Raw genomic sequence first — 24,032 nt, forward strand, 5'->3', positions numbered from 1 at the left:
AAAAAAGAAAAAGTCTCCAATTCTGCTTCTGAATTCTCTCCCTTCTCCCAAGAAACTGTCTTCCCAGCCTCTCTCCCTAGGTTGTTAGTAGGTGACATTCACAGGGAACAATAAGCCAGGTGGCTTCCTTTAGGATGACGATATTTCTGAGCTGTTTCCATGTCCTATGATGACTTAGGCAGAAGAGATAAAGGCCTGGTACTAGTCCGTTCAAGGAAAGCCCAGACCTGTTAGGGCCAGATACTTCTGAGCAAGACCCGCTGTTCCCTGTTCCCCAGGGAATTCGGGACGCAGGTCTTACACTGGCGGTGCAGGTTTCCTTCTTGTTAACAACAAGCAGGGCAGGGGCTGGGGCCCCAGCAGCAAGAAAACAAAGTAGTGTTCCTTCCACCCCACAGCTGCCTCTCCATCTACTACTTCATTCCTTGTGGGACACCTGTGACGGTTTTCTAGATTTCTAACGAAGTTGACAGTTCCTAGTTTATGCAAACACGGATGTTGGAAAACAGGTCCTTGGAGATGCCCGCCCTGCCCCTTTGTTCCACAGCTGCTTAAAGCTGTTTTCTTACATTATGTTTATGGGTGTTTTGCCGGCACGAATGCACGTACACCACGTACACACGAGTAGTGCCTGAAGAAGTCAGAAGAGGGCGTTGGATGCCCTGGAACTGGAGTTTGGATGGTTGTGAGTCACCCTTGTGGTGTTGAGAACTGATGCCCGGTCCTCTGCAAAGAACGACAAGTGTTCTTAAGTGCTGAGCCATCTCTCCAGGCACCAACCGTGGCTTTTAGAATACGAGTCAAAACCAAAACAGAATAAGAGTCCCTCTCAGCACAAGCCTCCAGCCCACTCTGGAAGGGCGTTTGTGCTTCCCGCCCTCTGCTCACCGTCCCCAGCAAGGACCTCTTGGCAAGATACTTAACATCTTGCGTCTGCTAAGTCTGGTCAGTAGGTCTATTCTCAGGCCACTCTGGGACCTTCTCACATCCCTCATCTCCCCGCCCCTCCCATTTACAACATACTCTGTTTAGCCCATGCTGATCTCTGCATGGTCTGCACCATTTCCACCCTTAGCCTAGTCATCCCTTTCTGCACAAGTGAGCCTCTAAGGAGGATTTGCAAAGAGATCTAGGAAGGGCTCTGAGTGGGATGGGAACAACAGAGCAATGTGAACATTGCCAGGAAAAAAACAAGACAGCATGAAGCAAGAGAGCTGTGGCCAGCCTGGTTATGGGGTCAGGCCTATAGGGCAAAGCAAAGGATTCTGACAGCTGTTATAGCACACTCTCTGGTGTTAGAAGGAAAACGAAGGTTCTACTTACGGTACAAGGGGTTAAGAGACGTCACCTTGCTGGCATCCAGCCCTGGCCTCTTGAGTCCATACATAATGCATAACACAGGTGACTCTGTAAAGGCTGGCTGTAGGTGTGGCGATCATCATTCCGGAATGAGGACAGCAGTGGGGAGCCAGTTCCCAGTACCTGGCTGCTGATGGTGATGGTGGTTGGCTTCCAGTTAAACAGTGTAGCAGTAGAGGAGCCCAGAGACTGAAGATCCAGAGTGGGTCACAGCAGAGTGTCACTCAGACAGGCCTGGGCTGCAGGAGTCCAAGGAGATGGTGCAGGAGCTGAGGGCTTAACCTCTCTGCCTTCTTAGAATGCACGCTGAGGCTGGGCATAGGTGACACCTGCAGACCAGATAGGACACAGTAAGTGTGCACAGACGCTCGTACCAGGGATCCACCATCTTACAAAAGAGAAGGCTTTCCTCTACCTTTCATTATAGAGATGAAGAATAGGTATGTTGATCCCCAAGGCAAAGTGAGCCCCGGGTGTGTGGCGAGTATCTCATTGAAGGGCTCAGACTAACATAAAGAAGGAACAGCCCTGATAAAGCCTTCTCAGTGGTGGGCCCTTCTACTCCTGGCTCATGACACACAGTTCTGTGGAGTGTAACATACAAGACCTCACCTGCTGTGTGGAATCAGGTCTGACCGGTCAAGGGCAGTGGACACTGTGGACCCAGCGGCCATCTTGCTCACTTAGGAACGAATCGACGATTTGACAGGCGAGTGAAAAACCCAAATTCCTTAAGCAGGTAGTTTATTTTTTGTAGGGGTGTTCTTAGAACATTTACAAAACGTAATTAAATGCTTGTTTAATAGGCATATTAGACACAAACTGTTGTTATGTAAAATATTCACCCAACAAGCCTTGTTGGAATTTCAGAAACACTGACTGACTTGATAACCTTATGAAAATTACCTGGAAATTTGTAGACTATAAAGCAAAGAAAAGTAACCAAGGGGCTGGAGAGAGAGAGAGAGAGAGAGAGAGAGAGAGAGAGGGAGGGGGGGGAGAGAGAGAGAGAGAGGAATAGGCAAATATACCCATTCTTCACCCCCCCACACACACAAATTCTCCACATTACAAACAAAAGATATAAACTATTAGGGAATAAATTATTACAAAACAGTTGGCATTCTTTTAAAAAATATTTATTTATTTTTTATAACTTTAGAAAGAAAAAAAAAAAGATTTTTTTGTTATATGCCTGCAAGCCAGAAGAGGGCAACAGATCACATAGAAGACTATGAGCCACAATGTGGTTGCTGGGTATTGAACTCAGGACCCCTGGAAGAGCAGTCAGTACTTTTCACCCCTGAGCCATCTCTCCAGCCCTACATGTAGAGTCTTAAAAAGTCAAACTCGGAAGCAGAGTAGGATAGCAGCTGCCGGGTGCTTGGGGGATGGTCTTCCAAGGGCACAAATGTAAGCATGAGGATGTTATAGATGTGATAATAAAAAGGATGAGTGAAAAAACATTCAAGTATTGATATGGTCATCCCCTGGATAGTTTTCTGAGCAGATAACTGCATGACATACTTTCCTAAGATGAAACACACACACACACACACCACAGCTACTCACCATAGCAAGGGAACCCACAACAGACCAAAGTAATGATTGATGAGTTTTTATTGGGGTTACTAACAGGAGTATGAGGGAGCAGAGATGACTCAAAACCACGCCTCATAGACAACTGTACCCCTAGCATGGGCAGTGACCCAGGAAAACTCAAGCCCTGGAGCTTCAGGTTTCACAATCTGAGAACCCTCTCTGCAGCATGGCTGGCCAGACCTCCCATCAGTTGCTTACTCTTTTCTTTTTTATAGAGCTGTCAAGGATCTTTCTGGTTTCCCAGACCTTTTGTTTACTTCCAGAACCTCAGGGGCCTTGTACTGGCTAGTTTTGTGTCAACTTGACACAGCTGGAGCTATCACAGAGAAAGGAGCTTCAGTTGAGGAAATGCCTCCATGAGATCCAACTGTAAGGCATTTTCTCAATTAGTGATCAAGGGAAAAGGCCCCTTGTGGGTGGGACCATCTCTGTGCTGGTAGTCTTGGGTTCAATAAGAGAGCAGGCTGAGCAAGCCAGGGGGGAAAAGCCAGTAAAAGAACGTCCCTCCATGGCCTCTGCATCAGCTCCTGCTTTCTGACCTGCTTGAGTTCCAGTCCTGACTTCCTTTGGTGATGAACAGCAGTATGGAAGTGTAAGCTGAATAAACCCTTTTCTCCCCAACTTGCTTCTTGGTCATGATGTTTATGCAGGAATAGAAACACTGACTAAGACAGGCCTCCTCCTCATGTCTTTCAGGAATTCTGAGAAAAATGCCACACAACAGTAGCCACTAGCTTGTAGGTTTCTATTTTTCAAAACCTACTTTAATAAAGGTCCATAAATGCTTCAACATCCCTTATAGCCTACCGAGCAAAGGTAGAGGAGGAAAGTGGTTAAGAGGACAATGGGTGCATGAACCTGTTTTAGAAGTAGTTCTTTGGAGTTATTCTAATCTTCATTGTCAGCCATCCAGTCCACTAACAAAACACCAAACACGAATCAGCAGCTGTTTGATCCAGAAGAAACCATCAGGCACGAGTCTGTTGAAGTGGTGAGAAACAGCCAGAACACCACCAGAAGTTCTTCGGTGAGCTCCTCTCTCCCCAGTCATGACACGTGAAGATCGGCAAAGCAAGCAAAAGGTGAACCAAGGCAAGAGCGTCATCAGCGAAGACTAGAAATGCCCGAGCCAACCGTCCACTGTCTGTTGGGTTATACTTCACCCTTTCCAAACATCACACGTCCTCCCAAGCATCTGCTCCAGCAAAACCTCACACGCCCTTCCACCAGACAGCTTCCAGAAAAACACCTTGCGTCTGTTCTCGGCAAAACACCCTTTCACAAGACAGCTTCCAGGAGACATCAGGACACAACTGAGTCTCCACTGAAACCAGAAATCCTCACTTCACAAGCTGTTGCACAAGATTGATACAAAATGTATCAATAACCCGAGTGCCTTGTAGAAGCAAAAATCTCAGCACCCGAAGGGAATAAGACATGGTTTATTCTGGAGCCATTCTGAGTGACCATAGCTTAGGAGCCAGACTCAGCTTATCCTAAATTCCATGTTCCAATGATAAAGCAGTTTCGTGAAGTTTTACAGTTTTACAGAACAAAGAAAAATTATAAATCGCCGGGCAGTGGTGGTGCATGCCTTTAATCCTAGCACCTGGGAGGCAGAGGCAGGCAGATTTCTGAGTTCAAGGCCAGCCTGGTCTACAGAGTGGGTTCCAGGACAGCCAGGGCTACACAGAGAAACCCTGTCTCAAAAAAAAGTTAGACATCAAGGCAAATTTAAAACACATTGGTGGGGCTGGTGAGATGGCTCAGTGGGTAAGAGCACCCGACTGCTCTTCTGAAGGTCCAGAGTTCAAATCCCAGCAACCACATGGTGGCTCACAACCATCCGTAAAGAGATCTGGCGCCCTCTTCTGGAGTGTCTGAAGACAGCTACAGTGTACTTACATATAAAAACACATTGGTGGATATTGTAACATTGTAAGGATATTGTAACATTGTAACAGTAGAGGCTGTTAAAATGAGATGCGCCCAAGATGGGTTGCTGGAAATTAGTGGTCTGCTAGTTAATAGTTCCTAAAGGCTTTAAAAAAATCTATTATTCACAGCCAGATGAGCCTCCACGTGGTCCTATACAACAACCAGTGCTCTTAAGCACCGAGTCAACTCTCCAGCTCCCTCCCCCTTTTAATGTCCATTTTTATTATATATGTTTTGCCTACATGTATGTGTGAGCCTTAAATCCCCTCCAGAACTGGAATTATTGTTTGGCTATGCTGGGAATTAAACCCTATTCCTCTGGAAGAAGAGGCTCTTGACAACTGAGCCACCTCTCCAACCCGGCAGACGCAGCTTCTTTTCCGTGGTTTTTGTTACAGCCTGCAGGATCTGGCCTGCAGGGTTTGGGAAAGTGCGAGACTTAGTGAAAGGTGCCCAGGTTCTGGGAATCCTTTGGGCCCTGCCCCAGCTTTTGCCATCAAGCAAAACGTCAAGACTCCAGCACCCAGCTCCATCTTCTCTGGCCTCATTGTTCACAAGCATGGCTGCAGACCGCAGCTGTACTTTGAAGCATTTGTGGTGGTTTGAATAGGTGTATTCCCCATAGACTCAAGTGTTTGAATGCCTGGCCCACAGGGAGTGACACTATTAGGAGGTGTGTTAAAAACAAAACAAAACAAAACAACATTTAACCACTTTTCCTTTCCTAGCTCCTGGAATGACGACTCTGAGGCTAATTATTTATTATTAAATGCCTAGTTCAGAAGCTTTGGCTCAGTCCCTGGCTGGCTCTTAACTTACTTCATCATTTAAACTATTCTATGGCTACCACTTAGCTACCTCACTTCAGTCCTGGCCTGCTTCTTCCTTCATGTGTCCTCTGTGTCTCTTGCAGTGTCTTCCTGAGTTCATTTACCTGATTCACATCCATCTCTCTTTTCTCTCTTCATTGGTCATCAATGCTCATTGACAAGTGATGCTTATGAGAGATTCTCTCTACAGAGGTATGTCCTTAGCCGGGCGGTGGTGGCACACGCCTTTAATCCTAGCACTTGGGAGGCAGAGGCAGGTGGATTTCTGAGTTCAAGGCCAGCCTGGTCTACAGAGTGAGTTCCAGGACAGCCAGGGCTATATAGAGAAACCCTGTCTCAAAAAACAAAACAAAACAAAACAAAACAAAACAAAACAAAACAAAACAAAACCAACCAAAACAACAACAAAAAAAGAGGTGTGTCCTTGTTGGAGGGGGTGTGTCACTGCAGGGTGGGGTAGTTGGGGAGGAGGGCTTTGAGGTCGCATATATATGCTCAAGACTGGCCAGAGTGAGTCTTCTCCTGTTTGCCTTCGGAACAAGATGTAGAACTCTCAACTCCTCCAGCACCATGTCTGCCTGGATACTGCCATGCTTCCAGCCATGATGACAATAGACCAAAACTCTGAAACTGAGCCAGCCTCAGTTAAATATTGCCCTTTATTGCCCTTTATGAAAGTTGCCTTGGCCATGGTGTCTCTTCACAGCAATGGAAACCCTAAATACAACAACATCTAATGGTGTCTTCTAGCCCCATGACTCAGACCTGGGTCTGGACACAAGGCCTCTGGTCCCCACCTGAGCCTCCGGCTCCTGCGGCCATACTGCTTTTCTGAACTGCCTGTTGAGGACAAGAATGACTTCCGGAGGTGTGCCTGTGAGGGCAGAAAATGGATACTGACCTTGGGCCATACTCACTGGGGGCCCAAGACAAGAAGGAAATGTACTTAGGCCCATGTTTACTGGGACACAGGATGGGCAAGGGGCACAGCTGCCACTTCTGTAGGAGACGTGAGACTGAGGAGCTGAGCATAAGTGTTCCATAGTTATTTCTGTCAGGAGGAGGCTTGGTTATGGGACCCAGGGACAGGGAAGAGCTTCCTCTGTGGATCTCATCACCGCCCCTGGAAACTCCTTTCACTCACTCTTGTAAACTTGAGGCTCTGCTCCCCACTCCCTGCTCACCCCTTCCCTCTCACACACAGCAGCAAGCGCTTTGCCACAAAGCTACATCCTCAGCTCTCAACTTCATGTTGCAACTTCTTTCTCAGGTCTCCTCAGAACATATCTTACACTTGCTTGTCTCCAACTTCAACTGTATTACGGTTCAGGTGCATATCAGGATATGCAACCTCATGTTTGATTAACTGATCCAATTAAAACAGAACAACCAGGGTTCTAAACCCAGTATCAGCTTTAGGCAGGAGCAGGGATTAGAGCCTTGGGCCCCACACCTGTCAAGAGTCTCAGAGGAGTCAAAGCTGGAGACAGACTGTTTCCTGCATCTGCTTGTGACACTGCAGACTCTGAATTCCAGACTGAATTACCATTACTTTCAGGGCTTTGTTCCTCTGCCACTGTCAGTCTTTTTTTTTTTTTTTTTTTTTTTTTTTCCGAGACAGGGTTTCTCTGTGTAGCCCTGGCTGTCCTGGAACTCACTCTGTAGACCAGGCTGGNCTGGAACTCAGAAATCCGCCTGCCTCTGCCTCCCAAGTGCTGGGATTAAAGGCGTGTGCCACTACCACCCGGTGCCATTGTCAGTCTTAAAGATCTGTTAGGCACCCACAAATGGGTTGTTTTCTTTACCCTAGAAAATTTTCTTTCATCTCTGGAAAACAGCTCAAAACAAAACAGTCCCTGGTTACTGACTAGTTTCTTCACCCCCATGCTATCTTTGCTGGTCACTCTGCCTCGGTTGTTCAGTACACTTGGATAGATACCCCTAAAGAGAGGCGGGAGGAGGCCATTGGTAGAGGTATGCACTCGGTACAGAAGGATTTGTGTTGAAGGGGTCATTAAAAGAAGTAGAGGGCTGGCACCATGCTCAGGACCAGAGTCCTGAAGAGAGCCCAGGAGAAGCTATTGGTGAAGGTGCAGCCCAACTGCAGCAGGAGACCCCACATTTTGAAGATGCCAGTCCCGTGGGAGCAGCAGCTGTGAGTGGAGTCAACCTGCACTTGTGTGATAACCTGTGTGTGCTGTGAACGTCAGAGCTGGAGAAATGGAGCCCGTCTGAGCTTAGAGGATCAGGAATGGATCCCAGCCATTGAGGCTGGAGCTATTTTACATCAATGACCTTTAGTTTTGCTTTGCTTTGAATCCAATTTCTCTGATTATCCCCTCTTGGGATAAGAAACTAATTAGATCTGGTTTCGCTTTGATTTGTTTAAAACTGCCCTGGTTACTTTCTTTTGAGATAAGAGAGCATTTACCTTGTGGTTTGGTTGTAGAGGAACTCATGGTTAGGAGATGAAGATGTAGAAGTCTCAGCTCCTCCTGCACCATGCCTGCCTGGATGCTGCCATGCTCTGCCTTGATGATAATGGACTGAACCTCTGAACCTGTAAGCCAGCCCCAATTAAATGCTGTCCTTATAAGAGTTGCCTTGGGCATAGTGTCTGTTCACAACAGTGCAAACCCTAAGACAAGGACCATGACCAAAAGCAACTTGGGGAAAAAAAGAGTTGATTTAATCTCATACTTCCAAGTAACAGTCCCTCACTGAGAAAAAGTCAGGAAGGAACCCAAGAACGACAGGCACCTGGAGGCAGGAAGTGAAGCAGAGATAGGCAGAGGGGGTGGGGGGTGTTGCTAAGTGGCTTTCTCCTCCTGGCTCACTCAGCCCTTACAGCACCTAGGGCTGGCACAGTAGCCGGTGTCCTCCCACATCAACCATCAATCATGCACCACAGGCAAATCCTATGAGGGATTTTTCTCAATTGAGGATCCCTCTTCCTCACATGACCGTAGTTGACATAAATATCCAGAGCCTCTGAAATATATAAAGTCTTTCCAAAATTCCAAAGTTTCTCCGAATTCCAGGGTCTCCTATACAACCAAAACACAAGTTAAATACTTTCTTATTTCAAGAGAAAGTAACCAGGGCAGTTATAAACAAATCAAAGCGAAACCAGAATTTAAAAGTACAAAGAGCTGGTGCTTAATGGTGGGGTCCACTCTTGATCCCCTGGGCTCCAAGAGACCTTGAAACTGCTCTGCTCTCCTGGTTCTGACAGACACGGCACAAGCAGCTCATCTCTTAGATTCAAGCTGACTCAATCCTTAGCAGTCATCCCGTGAGCTGGCATGTCAAAATGCTGGTGTTCCCTGCTGCAACTGGGCTGCACTCTCCCCATTCCCCACCTCACTCTCCACTGCTCTTCGGGGACTCAAGCTCCGGCCACACAGTGCCAACCCTCGGCTGCTCTCCCTGACCCCTTCATGCCTTTAAAACCAGTATCACCTGGGAGACTCTTGCACTACTAAGTTTGGCTGCCAGCATTAGATGCAGCCTTGTCCACCTCTGGACCATAGTTTCTGGGTGCTGGCTCCAAGGAAATACTTCCCAGGAGATTTTGAGTGACCTAGGAAAGCAAAGGTTTCATTTTAGTGGCTCTGGTCTCCTTTCCAATTCTTCAGGGTTTTTTTTTTTTTTTTTTTTGGTTTTTCGAGACAGGGTTTCTCTATATAGCCCTGGCTGTCCTGGAACTCATAGACCAGGCTGGCCTCGAACTCAGAAATCTGCCTGCCTCTGCCTCCCGAGTGCTGGGATTAAAGGCGTGCACCACTACGCTGGGCTCAGAATCAGAGTCTTAAATCAAGATAACACATAAATAGCCCTGATAGAGTCATTGCTTCCCTCTGAAACCTCACAAGCCAGGCCTCCATCACTTGCAGACAGAGCAAGTCAGGAAGCAACATCCTCTCAGTGACAGAGTATAACCTGAGCACTGTAAACTTTAAAAACAAAACAAAACAAACCCCCTCCCCCAAGATGCTTTTGGTTCTGGTATTTTATCACAACAATAGAAAACCTAACCAGGACAGATGCCTTCTGGCCAAATCTATTGCTGTTACTTAGGCAAGCCAGACTGATTCTGGGCTCTGGAAAAGCAGGAGTTATAGGGTTTACCCTCTGTGCAGGAGAAACCCGTGCTTGTGTACGGAAACAAAAGAGTCTCAGTGCGTGGTACAGGCCTAACTCAGCAGACAATGGACTGAGCACTGTGCCAATAGCCCTGTAGGGTCAGTGTTCTGGAAGCTAAGGCACAAAGAGATCAATTTGATTTGATATTTTGAGGTCATAAACCAGACCAGGCAAGGGGGAGAGTTGAAGCTTTGACAGAACAGTTCTACACCTTGTTCTGTATTGTATTTCTTTTTCTGAAAGAAACAGCCTCATAGCTGGGCAAGGTGGTGAATGACTGTAATCCAAGCAAAGAGAGGCCGAGGCAGGGTGGCAAGTTTGAGGCCAGCTTGAGTGATAGTTACACCTTGTGTCAGAAAAACGGCTTTATTGGGGTCTATTGTGGAGCTCTCAAGGACCTGCTTATGGTTTACACCAGACACGAGACTTCTATACAGTTTTAAGCTTTTGGCCTTTATCTAGGGCAGACTCTGCTAGCTTCTAACTTAACCTGACTTCCAGCCTGGCCCTGCCACCTAGATAGCCCTTTCATTCCCTGCTCCTTCTGTGTCTGCTTAGATACTCTTGCCTCCGTTCCGCCCCCATACTTCCTGCCCCAGCTATTGGCTGTCAGATCTTTATTATAACCAATCAGCAGTAAGATCATGCTAGACTGGCTCTTAGGTCGCCTAAGACATTACTAGAACCTTGACCTTCATCTTTTGGGAAGGTTTGGAAGACATTTACAAAATTGGAAACCTGGGGATGGGCCATAGAAATGACAATTCCAAAATCCTGTCAGCACTTAGCTTTCTGCCAGTACAGAGTTAATAACTGGAAATACAGAGACACCCCATAATACAACAGGGGTCTAACTGGCATACAGCTTGTTATAGGTATTTCAGGTGTGTGATTTTGCATATTTTGTCATAGACTTACTCTTGTGAAAGTGTCCCTGTGTTAGTAACTTTTCTGTTGCTGTGATGAAACAAGACACAGTATATATGTCGCCATTCCAAAAGTGTGGAATAGAGGCATAGCGAAGAAATACTGAAACAAAGCAGGATTAGAAGCCTGTAGGAAAAATACCAAATCCTGTAGCTCCATATCTGGTATCTGTAGTCCCAGGGCTAGACCGCTATGACAGCTATTGCTATTCTTGTCATTTTGACAACCTACACCTGTAATTATCCTAAACCTCAAGGGGTAAGGAATTCCTGTAAGGAATTTTTCTTGATTTTTCGTTTGAGGTGGGAAGAAGCAGCTTAAATCTGGGCCACGTCTTCGGGTGGCAGCCTAATGGTCATGGAAGAAGGAAGTTCTTGCTTTTTGCATGCTTGCCCCGACTCTCGTTGGAAAGTTCACTCCTTCATTGCCATTAGAGCCTAGTTCTTCAGGATTCAGAAGCATACAGGAGACCAGCTGAGCCATCTGTCAACGCCGGCGCCCCGCCCCGCCCCGCCCCGCTTCGTCCTGCATAATTCACCTTGCCCTATCTCTAGGCGTTCCCCTGACCCCACCGGTTCCATTCTCTCCAGGAATCAATTGTCTTGTTTCTTGGCGGCACACTCTGCTGGGTTCTCCGAGGCCTTTAAGTTCATCCCCGTGCACTCTGTCTCCTAAAATTACAAGCACAGCCTGAAGCGCTCCGTCCACCCGAGTACTTTCTGTCCCGCGCTGAGCGCTTGCTCTGGCTCCGCTGCGCTTTCTGCGGAACCTTGTGTCGTAGACGTGTTTCCAGAGGAGTGAGTTCGCTGTGGTAGTTAGGATTTATCAGCTTCCGGCGCCTGCCCCGACTAATGGCGGTGAGCTGTGGGAGAAGGCGTGTTTGTGGCGAGGCCCTAAGTGGGGAAACCCTGTGAATTTCGTCCTGTCCCACGTTTTTTCAGGAGCCAGGGCGTCCTGCTCGGGAGGCACCAGCAGCCCCAAGTCGGAAAACTCATCGCGCTCCGCGCAGATCCCGGCCCTCTCGCCCAGCTTCCGGTGCCTCGGAACCTCCTCTCCGCAGTTCAGTGCAACCTGCATGCGACTCCGCCGCCGGAACCCATCCCGTAGGCAACACAGTGGCGATGAAGCAAAAGAAGAAGAAAACCCCCAACAGGGTCTCTGGGACAAATGGAAGCGAAAAGCCCTCGGAGAAACCTGCCCCGGACGAAGCTCCTCCTAGCGCTGAGGCCCAGGCAAGGATGGTACTCCCTGCGAGCTTTCTGCCTGCCTCTGTGGGCGAGCTGTGCGGAATTAAGGCGCCGAAGGTATGGGAGTGGGGTCTGCGGGACCCTGTTACCCATCACAACCATGTCCTCCTTTCTGTCCCAGGCGGAGCAGCTGGCGCGGGAGCTGGCCTGGTGTGTGGAACAGCTGGAGCTGGGTCTCAAGACGCAGAGACCTACCCCGAAGCAGAGTGAGGGACCCTTCTCTACAGTTAGGGAAATGTAAACGGTGACAGTTTTGTGGTCTGATGGTGTTGCCAACGGGTGGGGTTGTTGCTTTTGGTTGGTTTGCTTTGTTTAGGTGTACTGAAACTTAGTTCTGTAGACCAGGCTGGCCTGGAATTCAGAGATCCGCCTGCCTCTGCCTCCCGAGTGCTGGGATTAAAGGCGTGCGCCACCCCAGCCAGATGGGAATTCTTTGTAGTTGGATGATATGGAGTGTGTTTGAAGTCACTAGCTCGCTCTTCTTTCTTTCTTTCTTTCTTTCTTTCTTTCTTTCTTTCTTTCTTTCTTTCTTTCTTTCTTTCTTTCTTTCTTTCTTTCTTTCTTTNTCCTTCCTTCCTTCCTTCCTTTCTTTCTTTCTTTCTTTCTTTCTTTCTTTCTTTCTTTCTTTCTTTCTTTCTTTCTTTCTTTCTTTCTTTCTTTCATCTGCAGAAGAGCAGGCTGTTGGGGCAATCCGAACGCTGCGCAGTGAAAAGACCCCCTTGCCCCGGAAGAGACAGCTGATGCGCTCCTTGTTTGGGGACTACAGGGCTCAGATGGATGCAGAGTGGAGGGAGGCCCTACGGGCTCTAAAGGCTGGTGAGGAACTAGAAAGCAATTGGTTCTAAAGGTTGGTGAGGAACTAGAAAGCAATTGGTTCAGTACATTAATGTCAAGGGGGTAGGGAGAGGCTCAGCTCAGCAGGGTTGGTGTGGGAAGAGATGTGCTGGGGGGGGGTGGAGCGGGGAATCTAAGCGGGGAGAAAGTATTCTCTCTTAGGGGACAGAGGTCCTGGGGGGAGGAGGGCCGAGGTCCTCACCTCGTTCTGTTTTGGGGATGAGAAAAACAGCTCATCTGTCTTAGCCTGGGCTCACTTCACTGGCCATAAAGCCAGGTACCAGTTGGACTTTAGTTCCTGGGACTAAATAATAAATAACTTGGAAATAACTTGTGAAAATAATCTAAATTTTGTTACTTAGATCATATAACATTTTTGGTAAGTTACTACATCTCTTGAGTCTCATACAGGAATGACATTATTTACTTTAAGATAATTTTTCAGTTTTTTTTAGTTAGGAAAGTTGTGTGAGTAATTGTAACTGCATGGATCAAAGTTAGCTGTTATTCAGTTCTGACTCTCTGCTCCCCCTTCCTACAGCCACCCATTCGGCCCAGGTACAGCTCGTCGGTGAGGCCACCAGAAAGAAGAGTGGAAGGGTCTGCAGGCCTCGTCCTGCAGAAAGAGCCAAAACCACTCCAGACTTGACCAGCGAAGAGTTTCGGTTCAATTTCTTTTAGAGTCTCCTACATGCTGGACCGCTCATCCCCCTCCAAGGTGGGGTGGGGATGTGTCCTGATTGCAGGGCCTTCCCAGGAATTCTCTCAGCAGAAGTGGGGTTGGTTTGTCCTTCACTGCAGTATGGACCTGAAGCAGCTGCCCTATGTGAGGCTGCTATGTGGATGTGGAAACCTTTGAAGGAAATGTTCTTCCTGTCAGAAGAGAGGTGTGGAGTAGCTGCTGGTGATAAGGAACTGTGGGGAAGTTGTGAACACAGTGGGCTCACTTTTGAAAGGATGCTCCAGACATTTTCTAGTGCTTTGTATATTGTTATATCGCCTTAATAAATCTTTCCTAAGGAAATAGGATGGTGTGAGAGAGAGAGTTCTGAATATGTTAGAGGAGGCAAGACTGCTTGGTCCAGCTCTGATCCAGGGCTTAATCCTTTGCTGCTGTTGTTGCTGTTTCCCTCAGCAGGTTGTCGTCTTCTGGAGCCAGTGTGCTCTCCATCAAGCCACATTTTGTTTTTAGGAGCCAAGAAGCTACTCACTGTCTTAGCCTGAGCTGAGTCTTAGCCGACTGCATCAAAACAAACACAACACAACCTTTATGTGTGTGCGTGGTATTTACGTGTGTGGGTATGAGCATGCTGTGTGTATGGAAGTATCTTTTATTTGCCTGGTGTAACTGTCTCCAGAGGCTCACTGCCTTCGTCTGCTAACCTAGCCCTGGTCCTGGAAGCTTCTCGCCTGGGTCTTATCTAGGCCTAGAATGTTTTCAGTGTCTGAGACCTACTGCTGAATAAGCTCACCCTTTTTAGCACTTTCTGAACTCTGTCAACTCAGCTGTTCTGACTCAAACGCCTCTCCTAGCTGCTGACTCAATCTGGCTTCTCTCTCTCAGCCTCTTATTTTTAACTCTGCTTGGCCTCAGACTAACTCTGGCAATCCGTTCTAATCCTCTGGCTCCTTCTCATTCTCTAGCTCACTCTGTCTTCACCTGTGTCTAGCTTGTTCTCTTCCTGCAACCTGGTAAAACTGCCTCCCCATGCCCTCTCTCCCCTGCCCCTGCTCCTGCCCCTTCCGCTTAAGTAACTTTCCTCTCACTTCCAGTGAGGTGGGGCATATCCTATTGTGTCAAATCTTTCTGATTTGTCACTTTGCCACTCAGAAGTCACTTTCCAATCTTGTGCTTCCTTCTACAAACCACCTTCATGATTTGGGATTAAAGGCATGAGCTACAGCCGAGCCACACCACAACTAAAGACAGGTTTCTGCAGTAAGCAACACAGTCTCGGGGCTCACAGTGTGATCAAATGGCCTGCACCTGTGTGGAAGCGCAGTCTTTAGATTTGGTGGCAGTTGCCTTTACTCAGCCATTTGGCCAGCCCTGCCAGGGTTGACATCTGTACTGTACCCACTGCTCCACTGAGTTCAGATCTTCAGGTAAACCAGCAGTGTTCACAACAGTGTGGTCTGCTGGCGTTGCCCAAACTAGACTAAGTACAACCTGGAGTCCAGCTGCGTTTGCCCTTTCTGGGTGAGTATTACAACAGTGTGGTCTGCTGGCGTTGCCCAAACTAGACTAAGTACAACCTGGAGTCCAGCTGCGTTTGCCCTTTCTGGGTGAGTATTTTGTGGGCAGTTCAAACTCAGCATTGTTACAGAAATACCTAATCTCCGTGTGCTTTTTAGTCAGTGATATTTACTATCTTGTCTAGTTGCTTAGGCCAGAAACATGTCATTGTTTATTGCTTGCTCTGTTTTTTTCTTTTTTCTTTTTTCTTTCTTTCTTTTTCTTTTTTTAAAAGATCTATTTATTTATTATATATAAGTACACTGTAGCTGTCTTCAGACACACCAGAAGAGGGCATCAGAACTCATTACAGATGGTTGTGAGCCACCATGTAGTTGCTGGGATTTGAACTCAGGACCTTCGGCAGAGCGGTCAGTGCCCTTAACCGCTGAGCCATCTCTCCAGCCCTGCTCTGTTTTTTTCAACACTATTCAATACTTAGTGTTAGGGTAAGTCGAGGGTTAGGTGAGGGTTGGGGTCTAGAGTTTGGGTTCTGGCTGTAGCTCTATATGGGTTAGGGTACTAAAGTTAGCTAAGGGTTAGGGGGAAATCTCCCTGTCAAGATAATAGCATGTGAAGATAATGGTAACCCATTTTGCAAACTGTAAGCTATTACATAAATAGGTGTCTGATTTCATTTGTCTCAGCTGCCACCATGTTACAAATAATCTGCTGTTCTTTTGTCCAGATCTCTTTCTTTTTCTTCTTGCTGGCTTTTACCGCCTGTCCTTTCTGCCAGATAAATTTACTTCCCTGCAGAAGGCTGACTAGTTGGAAGCATCATCACCAGCCAATCAGAACCAACCATTTCTGGCTGGTAAGCCAATCAGATGTAATCTCCAAGCATCCTTTCATTGTTGCTAGGGCTCCTGATCTACTTCTAAAAGCTGGCTGGCTCTCTGTTGGTCCAACCTCTCCCACTCTCCCTAGCTCCTTACCCTTTCCTTTTTCTCATACCCCTTTTTGGGTTTGGAGCAATTCCAAACTATTTAAGCCTTTGGGAAGCCTGGGTTACTATGAATAACCAAGGTCTAAGAGTGCATTTATTCTTGAGAAACAGAGGACAGCTATTCCATAGTCAATTTTAAAAACATCTGTTTCAGCAGCTTAATATCTCTTAGCTCCATAAAACAGAATTTAGTTGTGCTTAAGGGGTTTTTGTATTTTCTTATTTTGGTGCAGATTGACTTTAATTCAGATGAGTAGAACATAAACTGGCATTAAATTTGGCAGTGAAACATCCCATTGCTTGAAACTCATTGGGCTAACACAATGAATTCTAAGTATGTTAGAACAGCTCTTTCTGTTTTAATTAATGACAGATGATAACATCTTACGGCTTCGCTGGGCAGTGGTGGCACACACCTTTAATCCCAGCACTCGGAAGGCAGAGCCAGGCAGACTTCCAGGACAACCAGGGCTACACAGAGAAACCCTGTCTTTAAAAAACAAAACAAAAAACAAACAAAACAACAACAACACACACAGAGCAGCCAAACAAACCAACCATAAAAACAGTCTTGTTTTGTTTTTCGAGACAGGGTTTCTCTGTGTAGTCCTGGCTGTCCTGGAACTCACTCTGTAGAGCAGGCCGGTCTTGAACTCAGAAATCCGCCTGCCTCTTCCTCCCAAGTGCTGGGATTAAAGGCGTGCGCCACCACTGCCCGGCTACAAAAACAGCCTCACTGAATATCCTGCTGGTGAAATGTATGAAATTTGGTTCACACTGTACCAAAGCTACAGTGTGAAAGAAGCATGGCCATGGACTGTGGGAAAGTTCAGCAGAAGCCATCTCTCCAACTTGGTGCAAGCAGCCTGTTAAACGCAGCCTGGCAAGGACAGTGTGAGCCACTTGGCATCAACGCAATGGTGTGCTTTGTAAGTGGGTACACTACGGATGTCAACCCTGGCAGGGTTGATAAAAGCATTCAAGCATTCTTTCTTTCAACAACTTCTGCCCCCAGTCCCTCACCAACTGGGTAGGGTGTGGCTGGGGCTTTCTGCTGATTTCTCCACGGGAAAATGTATCTGGTTTTATTTGCCTGCTAGGGTCTTCTTTTACGTATCAAGTTCCATTAAGGCAAATCCCAATATTTCTTATACCATTATAACCCTAGATCCTGGGAATCTAGTTTGTAATTGGTCCTTAGTAGTGGTAATGAATGAATGAATGAGTGAGTGAATGAATGAATGAATGCCAGAGCTCTAGCAGTCCCTGTGTGCCATGTCAACTCTGCCACAGTGCCTATGGACAGGGCTCCCATGGGGCCTCTGTTAGCATATCATTCTTTTGGAAGTTGTGATCTCTAATAATCTGTTGTCCTTTAGGAGGTATTGTAGAATTCCTGACATGATATCTGAAAAAGGAGGGAAAATCCTGTTTAGATTGAGACTTGAGGGATGATAACAATGTATGGTTATCACACATTGGTCATTAAGTTATAATTTTTAATGTCCCAACATTGTGTCTCTGAGAGAGATGAACATATTCTTAGCAAAATGAATCATTTTATAGGGATTTTTTTTTTTTTTTGGTTTTTTTTTCGAGACAGGGTTTCTCTGATAGCCCTGGCTGTCCTGGAACTCACTTTGTAGACCGGGCTGGCCTCGAACTCAGAAATCCACCTGCCTCTGCCTCCCGAGTGCTGGGATTAAAGGCGTGCGCCACCATGCCCGGCTCATTTTATAGGAATTTTAAAGTCACAACTGAATCAATGTCTTGGTTAAGATAATCCTGCTTCAATTTTGTCCATTTATTTCAATATTCCAATTTGGAAATTTTTTTTTAAGCTGGCCCATATAGTTTCTTTTGAAAATGAAAATTGTCATGGTGCCCCCTGGTGGAAGAAAAAAATTTCCTTTCTTTCCCTTCCGTTCATCTTATGTAGAAAGACCACATGATTGTGATTGATATAGGAAAGGATCAACTTTGATATAAATGATATAGATTATATAAATCTAATATAAATGATATAATTCCCAGGCAGGTTGTTCTTGCTGTTGGGGGGACTCTAAGAAATACATGCCTCAGAATATCTGCGTGTCAGCAAGATATACTTATAGCAAGTGGGTGCTGCAGACAAAGGGCAGGTGTGTAAAGGACCGTGGTTTGAGAGACATTAGAATGAGTGCAGGAGCCTAGCGCCTGCATTGCCGTGCAATGCTGACTAACTCGGTCACATATATCTAAGAGGTCAGGTAAAGGTGATGGTGGTTACAAGACACAGCTTGCAGAAGCTGGTGGTGGTCACTAAGTAGAGATCCATTTGCTAGGACCTTTAGAGACCATAAAATCATGACTCGTCTGTCAAAATGGCTCTCAGGACTGGCTTCTTATACCAGGTCATGATGCCGGCATTTCTTTGTACAGCACTGTTATCTTCATGTGGGGACAATGGGAGGGCTTTTTGAGGCAATCTGACCCAAACACCAAAAGGATCTTGCTAAGAAAGCAGAATATTGGGCCAGCCAAACTCAGAAAGATGTCAGCATTGCGTTTAGCACCAGGGTCTTAAGAAGAGGGAAGTGTTCTCTCTCTCCCTATCCTTCTCCCTCTCTCTCTTTCTTTCTCTCAAAGATTTGTTTATTGATTGATTGATTGATTGATTGATTGTGTATACAGTGTTCTCCCTGCATGTGGCCATTCTGGTGGCCAGAAGAGGGCACCAGATTTCATCATAGGTGGTTGTGAGCCACCATGATGTTTCAGGGAATTGAACTCAGTCCCTCTGGAAGAACTCCTAGTACTCTTAACCTCTGAGTCATCTCTCAAGTCTGAAATGATGTTTTTCTGAGTAGATCAGTTTCCGTATTGGTTCATCTGAATGCGCTAAATAAAATCCATTAAACAATTAAAAAGGAAATAAATAAGCATTTAAACATCTGCCAACACATCCTCAAATTATTTAGTGATTGTTTTTAAATTTCCTACAAGCTGTGACTGTAGCATAGTTGCATATCGACATGTGGTCAGCGGTTTGCTTTACTGGTTGGAGACCCATCTTTGAATTTGGTGAACCTCAAATTGAAAGGCAAAACAACAGTTGGGCAAGGGTGGTGCATGCCTTTTATCCCAGCACTTGGGAGGCAGAGGCATGAGGACATCTGTGAGTTCCAGACTAGTCTAGTCTACAGAGTTGCAGGGCTGTTACACAGAGAAACCCTGACTCAAAACAAAACCAAAAACACAACAAAACCAGATACAACAAAGGAACAAACAAAAACAAAACCCCCAAACCAAAAAAACTAAAACCAAATAAAGCAAACAAACAAAAAAACCAATAAAATCCACAAATAAACAATATCAGCAATAAAACAATGAACATTCTCCTTAAAGCCCTGATCTCAAAGGAGCAGTCCTGGTCCCCAGGGTGTGTTCTAAAGGTTTCCAAGGTCCAGGTGTGTGGAGCTTGTCTCAGGTGTCTGAATGGGCCAGGTGTGTGGAGCTTGTCTCAGGTGTCTGAGTGACTGTGGAGTGCAGGCTAATATTCAGGGGATAATGATGTGAAGGACAGTTCCACAGCATGCTGGTTTTGAATGCTCCACCAGCCATTCACACAAACGAAAACTCTGCCTGTTGCTAGGGCTAAATTCAGTTTTACTTTAAGACAAAACAGAAGCCTCCCAAGTGCTGGGATTAAAGGCGTGCGCCACCACGCCCGGCCAAAACCTACTTTTAATAAAGGTCCTTAAATGACTCCCTTCTAGCCCACCGCCCACCAGAGAGAGTGGAAAGGAAAGGTTAATAGGGCAAAGGAGAATGTGGACCTGTTTAGAAAGAGTTTTTTGGAGCGAATCCAATCTAGATGGTCAGGATATTAGCAGTTCAGTTTACTTGAATCAATAACAGCAGCTTAACCCACTCACAATCACCATTCGCAAATCAGCAGTGGCAGTTCAGTCCAGAAGAAACTTCAAGGCTCTACCAATCGACCCAAGTCAGTCCAGAAGAAACTTCAAGGCTCTACCAATAGACCCGAGTCAGTCCAGAAGAAACTTCAAGGCTCTACCAATCGACCCGAGTCCGCAGAAGTGGCAAGAAGCTGCAGGAACACCAATACCACCAGAAGTTCTTTGGTGGCGTTTCTCTCTATGAAGTCACTACAAATGGTGATCAGTAAAGAATGACAAGGCATCCAGTGTTGTGCACTCTTGGTTATAGTTACACTCTTTCCAAACATCACTTGTTCTCGCAAGTGTCTGGTCTAGCAAAATATCACATGCCCCCTTCCCAGGCTGCTTCCAGAAAAACACCACGTATCTATTCTCAATAAAACATCTCCCCATGTGTCTCCCTCAACAAAGCATCCTCTCATATGACAGTTCCCAGAGAGACATCACATGACACAACTGGGTCTCCAAAGAAACCAGAAATTTCCACTTCAGCACACCCTAAGACTGATCAATCAGGGCCATAGCTCAGAATTCTTGGGCTGAGGCTATAGCCCTGAACATCTTTTTTTTTAGATTTATTTATTATGTATACAGTGTTTTGCTTGCATGCCAGAAGAGGGGCACCAGATCTCATTACAGATGGTTGTGAGGCACCACGTGGTTGCTGGGAATTGAACTCAGGACCTCTGGAAAAGCAGCCAGTGCTCTTAACTTCGGAGGCCATCTCTCCAGCCCCCTCCCCCCCCAATATCATCTTCTACCAGCTTATGAAGGCTAAAACTGCAAAAACTATAATGATCTCATGTGCAGGTACAGGAAATGTTGCCGGATGGTCAGCTCTGAGTCAAGCTACTTTGGCTAGCTAGCCAGAACAGTTCTAACTGACCTGGTCCTAAGTGGAGCTTACAGTTGTTGAATTTCTTAAGTTTAACACGCCTAAGAACATGACAGGGTATGTGATCAGCATGACCCTTCTCTGAGTCAAGTTTTCTTTCTGCGTCAATGACTGGCAGGCATATTACAGCAACAGCATGAAATAACTGGTGGGCATGGAACAAAATGGCTACAGCTATGTTTGAGGGTGGGAGGTGGGTTGTGGGATTAAGATCTCAACAACTTTCCTCTGGAATCAGATCATTACATTGATCATTTTGAAAATGTGCGTTTGGGTGAGCGAATTTAAGACAAGGATCTGCTGGCATGGAGCAAGGCTATGGAGGCTACGGGGCATGGAGTGCTGGACCTGCCAACACCTAGGGTACATATGGAAGTGGTATGACCAGCTGGCAAGGTTATGAAAACTACAAGTACTACAACGCCCAGAACACCAGTGTCCCTGCAGGAACAACCTATAGTTACGGCCCAGCCTCGTGGGAGGCCACCAAGACCAATGATGGTGGCCTGGCAGCTGGGAGCCCTGCCATGCATGTGGCCTCTTTTGCCCCAGAACCATGTACGGACAACTCAGACTCGCTCATTGCCAAGATCAATCAAGGTTTGGACATGTTGTCTAAGGAAGGAGGCAGGGGTGGGATCAGCAGCGGTGGGGAGGGCGTGCAGGACCGAGACAGCTCCTTCTGCTTCCAGCCATACGAGTCCTACAACACCAGTCCCTGTATACCTGAGCATAATCCCTACCACCCCGGCTACAGTTATGATTATGACTTTGACTTGGGAACTTTTCTCAATGGTAGCTTTGGTGGGACATTCAACGACTGTCGGGACCCAGCCCCAGAGCGGGGCTCCCTTGATGGTTTCTTGAGGGGCTGGGGCCAGGGCCGCTTCCAAGACCGGAGCAACTCCAGCACCTTCATGCGTAGTGACCCTTTCATGCCACCCTCAGCCTCGGAGCCCTTATCCACTACGTGGAATGAGCTGAAAACTACATGGGTGGCCATGGTCTCGGTGGACCCTCCACCAGCAGGCCACCTTCTTCCCTCTTCTCCCAGTCCATGGCCCCTGACTACAGCATGATGGGCATGCAAGGGGTGGGCGGTTTTGGTGGTACCATGCCTTACGGATGTGGCCGGTCCCAGACGTGGATACGGGATTGGCCTAGAAGGAGGGGTTTTGAACACTTTGGACCAGACAACATGGGCAGGAAGCAGAAGCAGTTTCCATTGTATGAAGAACCTGATGCCAAACTGGCCCATGCTGACAGTGACGGAGATCTATCTGAAAACGATGATGGAGCTGGTGACTTATGGTCAGGAGATAAAGAATTCAGGGGGGGAGGATGACTTGTGTGACTCCAGGAAGCAGAGAGGAGAAAAGGAGGACGAGGATGAGGATGTGAAGAAGACGGGAGAAACAAAGGAGGAGAGACAGGATGAGGGACGGAGCAGCTGACAGGATTGTTTGCCTGTTCTGTATGCAAGTTTCGTAGCTTTGAAGATGAAGAAATTCAAAAGCATCTGCAAAGTAAATTTCACAAAGAGACTTTGCGATTTACAAGTACCAAAACTGCCCGACAAGACAGTAGAATTCCTCCAGGAGTACATCATAAACAGGAATAAGAAAATTGAGAAACGGCGTCAGGAGTTGTTGGAGAAGGAGAGTCCTAAACCCAAACCAGATCCATTCAAAGGCATTGGCCAGAAGCATTTCTTCAAAAAGATTGAAGCCGCACATTGCCTGGTCTGTGACATGCTGATTCCTGCACAGCATCAGCTCCTCCAGTGGCATCTGTATTCCGTGGACCAAAACCATAATCGAAGGTTGGCTGCTGAGCAGTTCAAGAAAACAAGTCTCCATGTGGCTAAGAGTGTTTTGAACAACAAACATATAGTGAAGATGCTGGAAAAAAATACCTCAAGGGTGAGGATCCTTTTGTCAGCTGCTGATCTTGAGACAGAAGGAGATGAAAATGAGGAGAAGGAGGAGACACCAGAGGAGGTAGCTGCAGAAGTCTTAGCAGAGGTGATCACAGCAGCAGTGAGGGCTGTAGAGGGGGAAGGAGAACCTGCTGCAGAGCATAGTGAAGTCCTAGCTGAAGCAGAAGGGCCTGTGGACACAGCAGAGTCCAGCAGTGACCCCCCACACTGAAAAGCTATTAGAAGAGCAGACCTGTGAAACAGCATCTGAAACCAGGAACGTCGAAGACAAGACCAGAGGTGAGGCTGCTGAGGCCAGAAATGAAGCAGCTATGCCAACAGCAGATGCAGGAAGCACGTTACCTGTTATAGCTATCCTGGGAATCATGGAAGATGAGCTGGAACAAACTGGTGCAGAGGCCAAAGATATTCCCACCGAATGATCTTTTCTTCCCTGTTTCAAGGGATATGTTATATCATGTGTTCTTTTTGTTTTATAAGACGTACTAAGGTGTGTATTATTTGGTGGAAAGATTGGGCCATTTCCTTCCCAATGTACCTCAAGGATTGATGCTATACAGTAGATGACTTCCTACCTCTGTTAGAATACAAAAAGAGGTAAACCATTTTCCCAAGTGACCTTTGGTGGCTATCTGTGCACTGCATTTAGAATAATAAAAGTAGTTCTTCCTGATTAAAAAAAAAAAGAAAGAAAATGTGTGTTTGGGCAGGTCATAGTAACAATCAGTGTCATTTCAGTATAGTAAAGGATGCTGTTAAAATGCTTGCTATAAAGGCAAGCAGGGATGAATGAAAGCAGCGGAGCAGCAGAGCCGGATGCTGGAAATGTTTCCTTTGTGAAACAATGCAGCTACTGAAAACAAAAACAAAACAACCAACCAACCAAACAAACAAACAAGCAAACAAAAACCAGCCCTAAGGAACTTTTCAGAGCCCTTAAGAGGAATTGAAGGCTTGCAGCATTAGGAGAGCGTTGTTCAAGGAACATGATAAATATCCCTTGAAACAACGCATGCAGTTAGTGGTCTACTCTGTTTTACTACCACCACTTCATGCCCAGCTTGGTATTAATGATGGCGGTTTGAACTTGCTTTGCTCAAGGAATGGCACTATTAGTAGGTGTGGCCTTGTTGGAGGAAGTGTGTCACTGTGGCGGGGGGGGGGTGGACTTTGAGACCCTCCTTCT

The 24,032-nt window shown here is 46.6% G+C and overlaps 1 protein-coding gene and 1 pseudogene across 1 annotated transcript; both read left to right on the forward strand.

Annotated features, from left to right (window-relative positions):
• The first annotated feature begins 11,375 nt into the window (after positions 1–11,375).
• On the forward strand, positions 11,376–13,907 carry C15H8orf33 (chromosome 15 C8orf33 homolog). The gene is made up of 5 exons (XM_021183772.1): positions 11,376–11,659; positions 11,744–12,034; positions 12,171–12,255; positions 12,719–12,865; positions 13,425–13,907. Exons 1-5 carry the CDS (start codon positions 11,654–11,656, stop codon positions 13,562–13,564), a joined length of 669 nt encoding a protein of 222 aa, XP_021039431.1. The 5' UTR covers positions 11,376–11,653; the 3' UTR covers positions 13,565–13,907.
• A 7,305-nt stretch (positions 13,908–21,212) lies between these two features.
• Positions 21,213–23,320, forward strand: LOC110310994 (annotated as a pseudogene).
• The last annotated feature ends 712 nt before the right edge of the window (positions 23,321–24,032 follow it).

The sequence above is a fragment of the Mus caroli genome, chromosome 15 (assembly GCF_900094665.2).
Source record: "Mus caroli chromosome 15, CAROLI_EIJ_v1.1, whole genome shotgun sequence".
Classification (NCBI taxonomy): domain Eukaryota; kingdom Metazoa; phylum Chordata; class Mammalia; order Rodentia; family Muridae; genus Mus; species Mus caroli.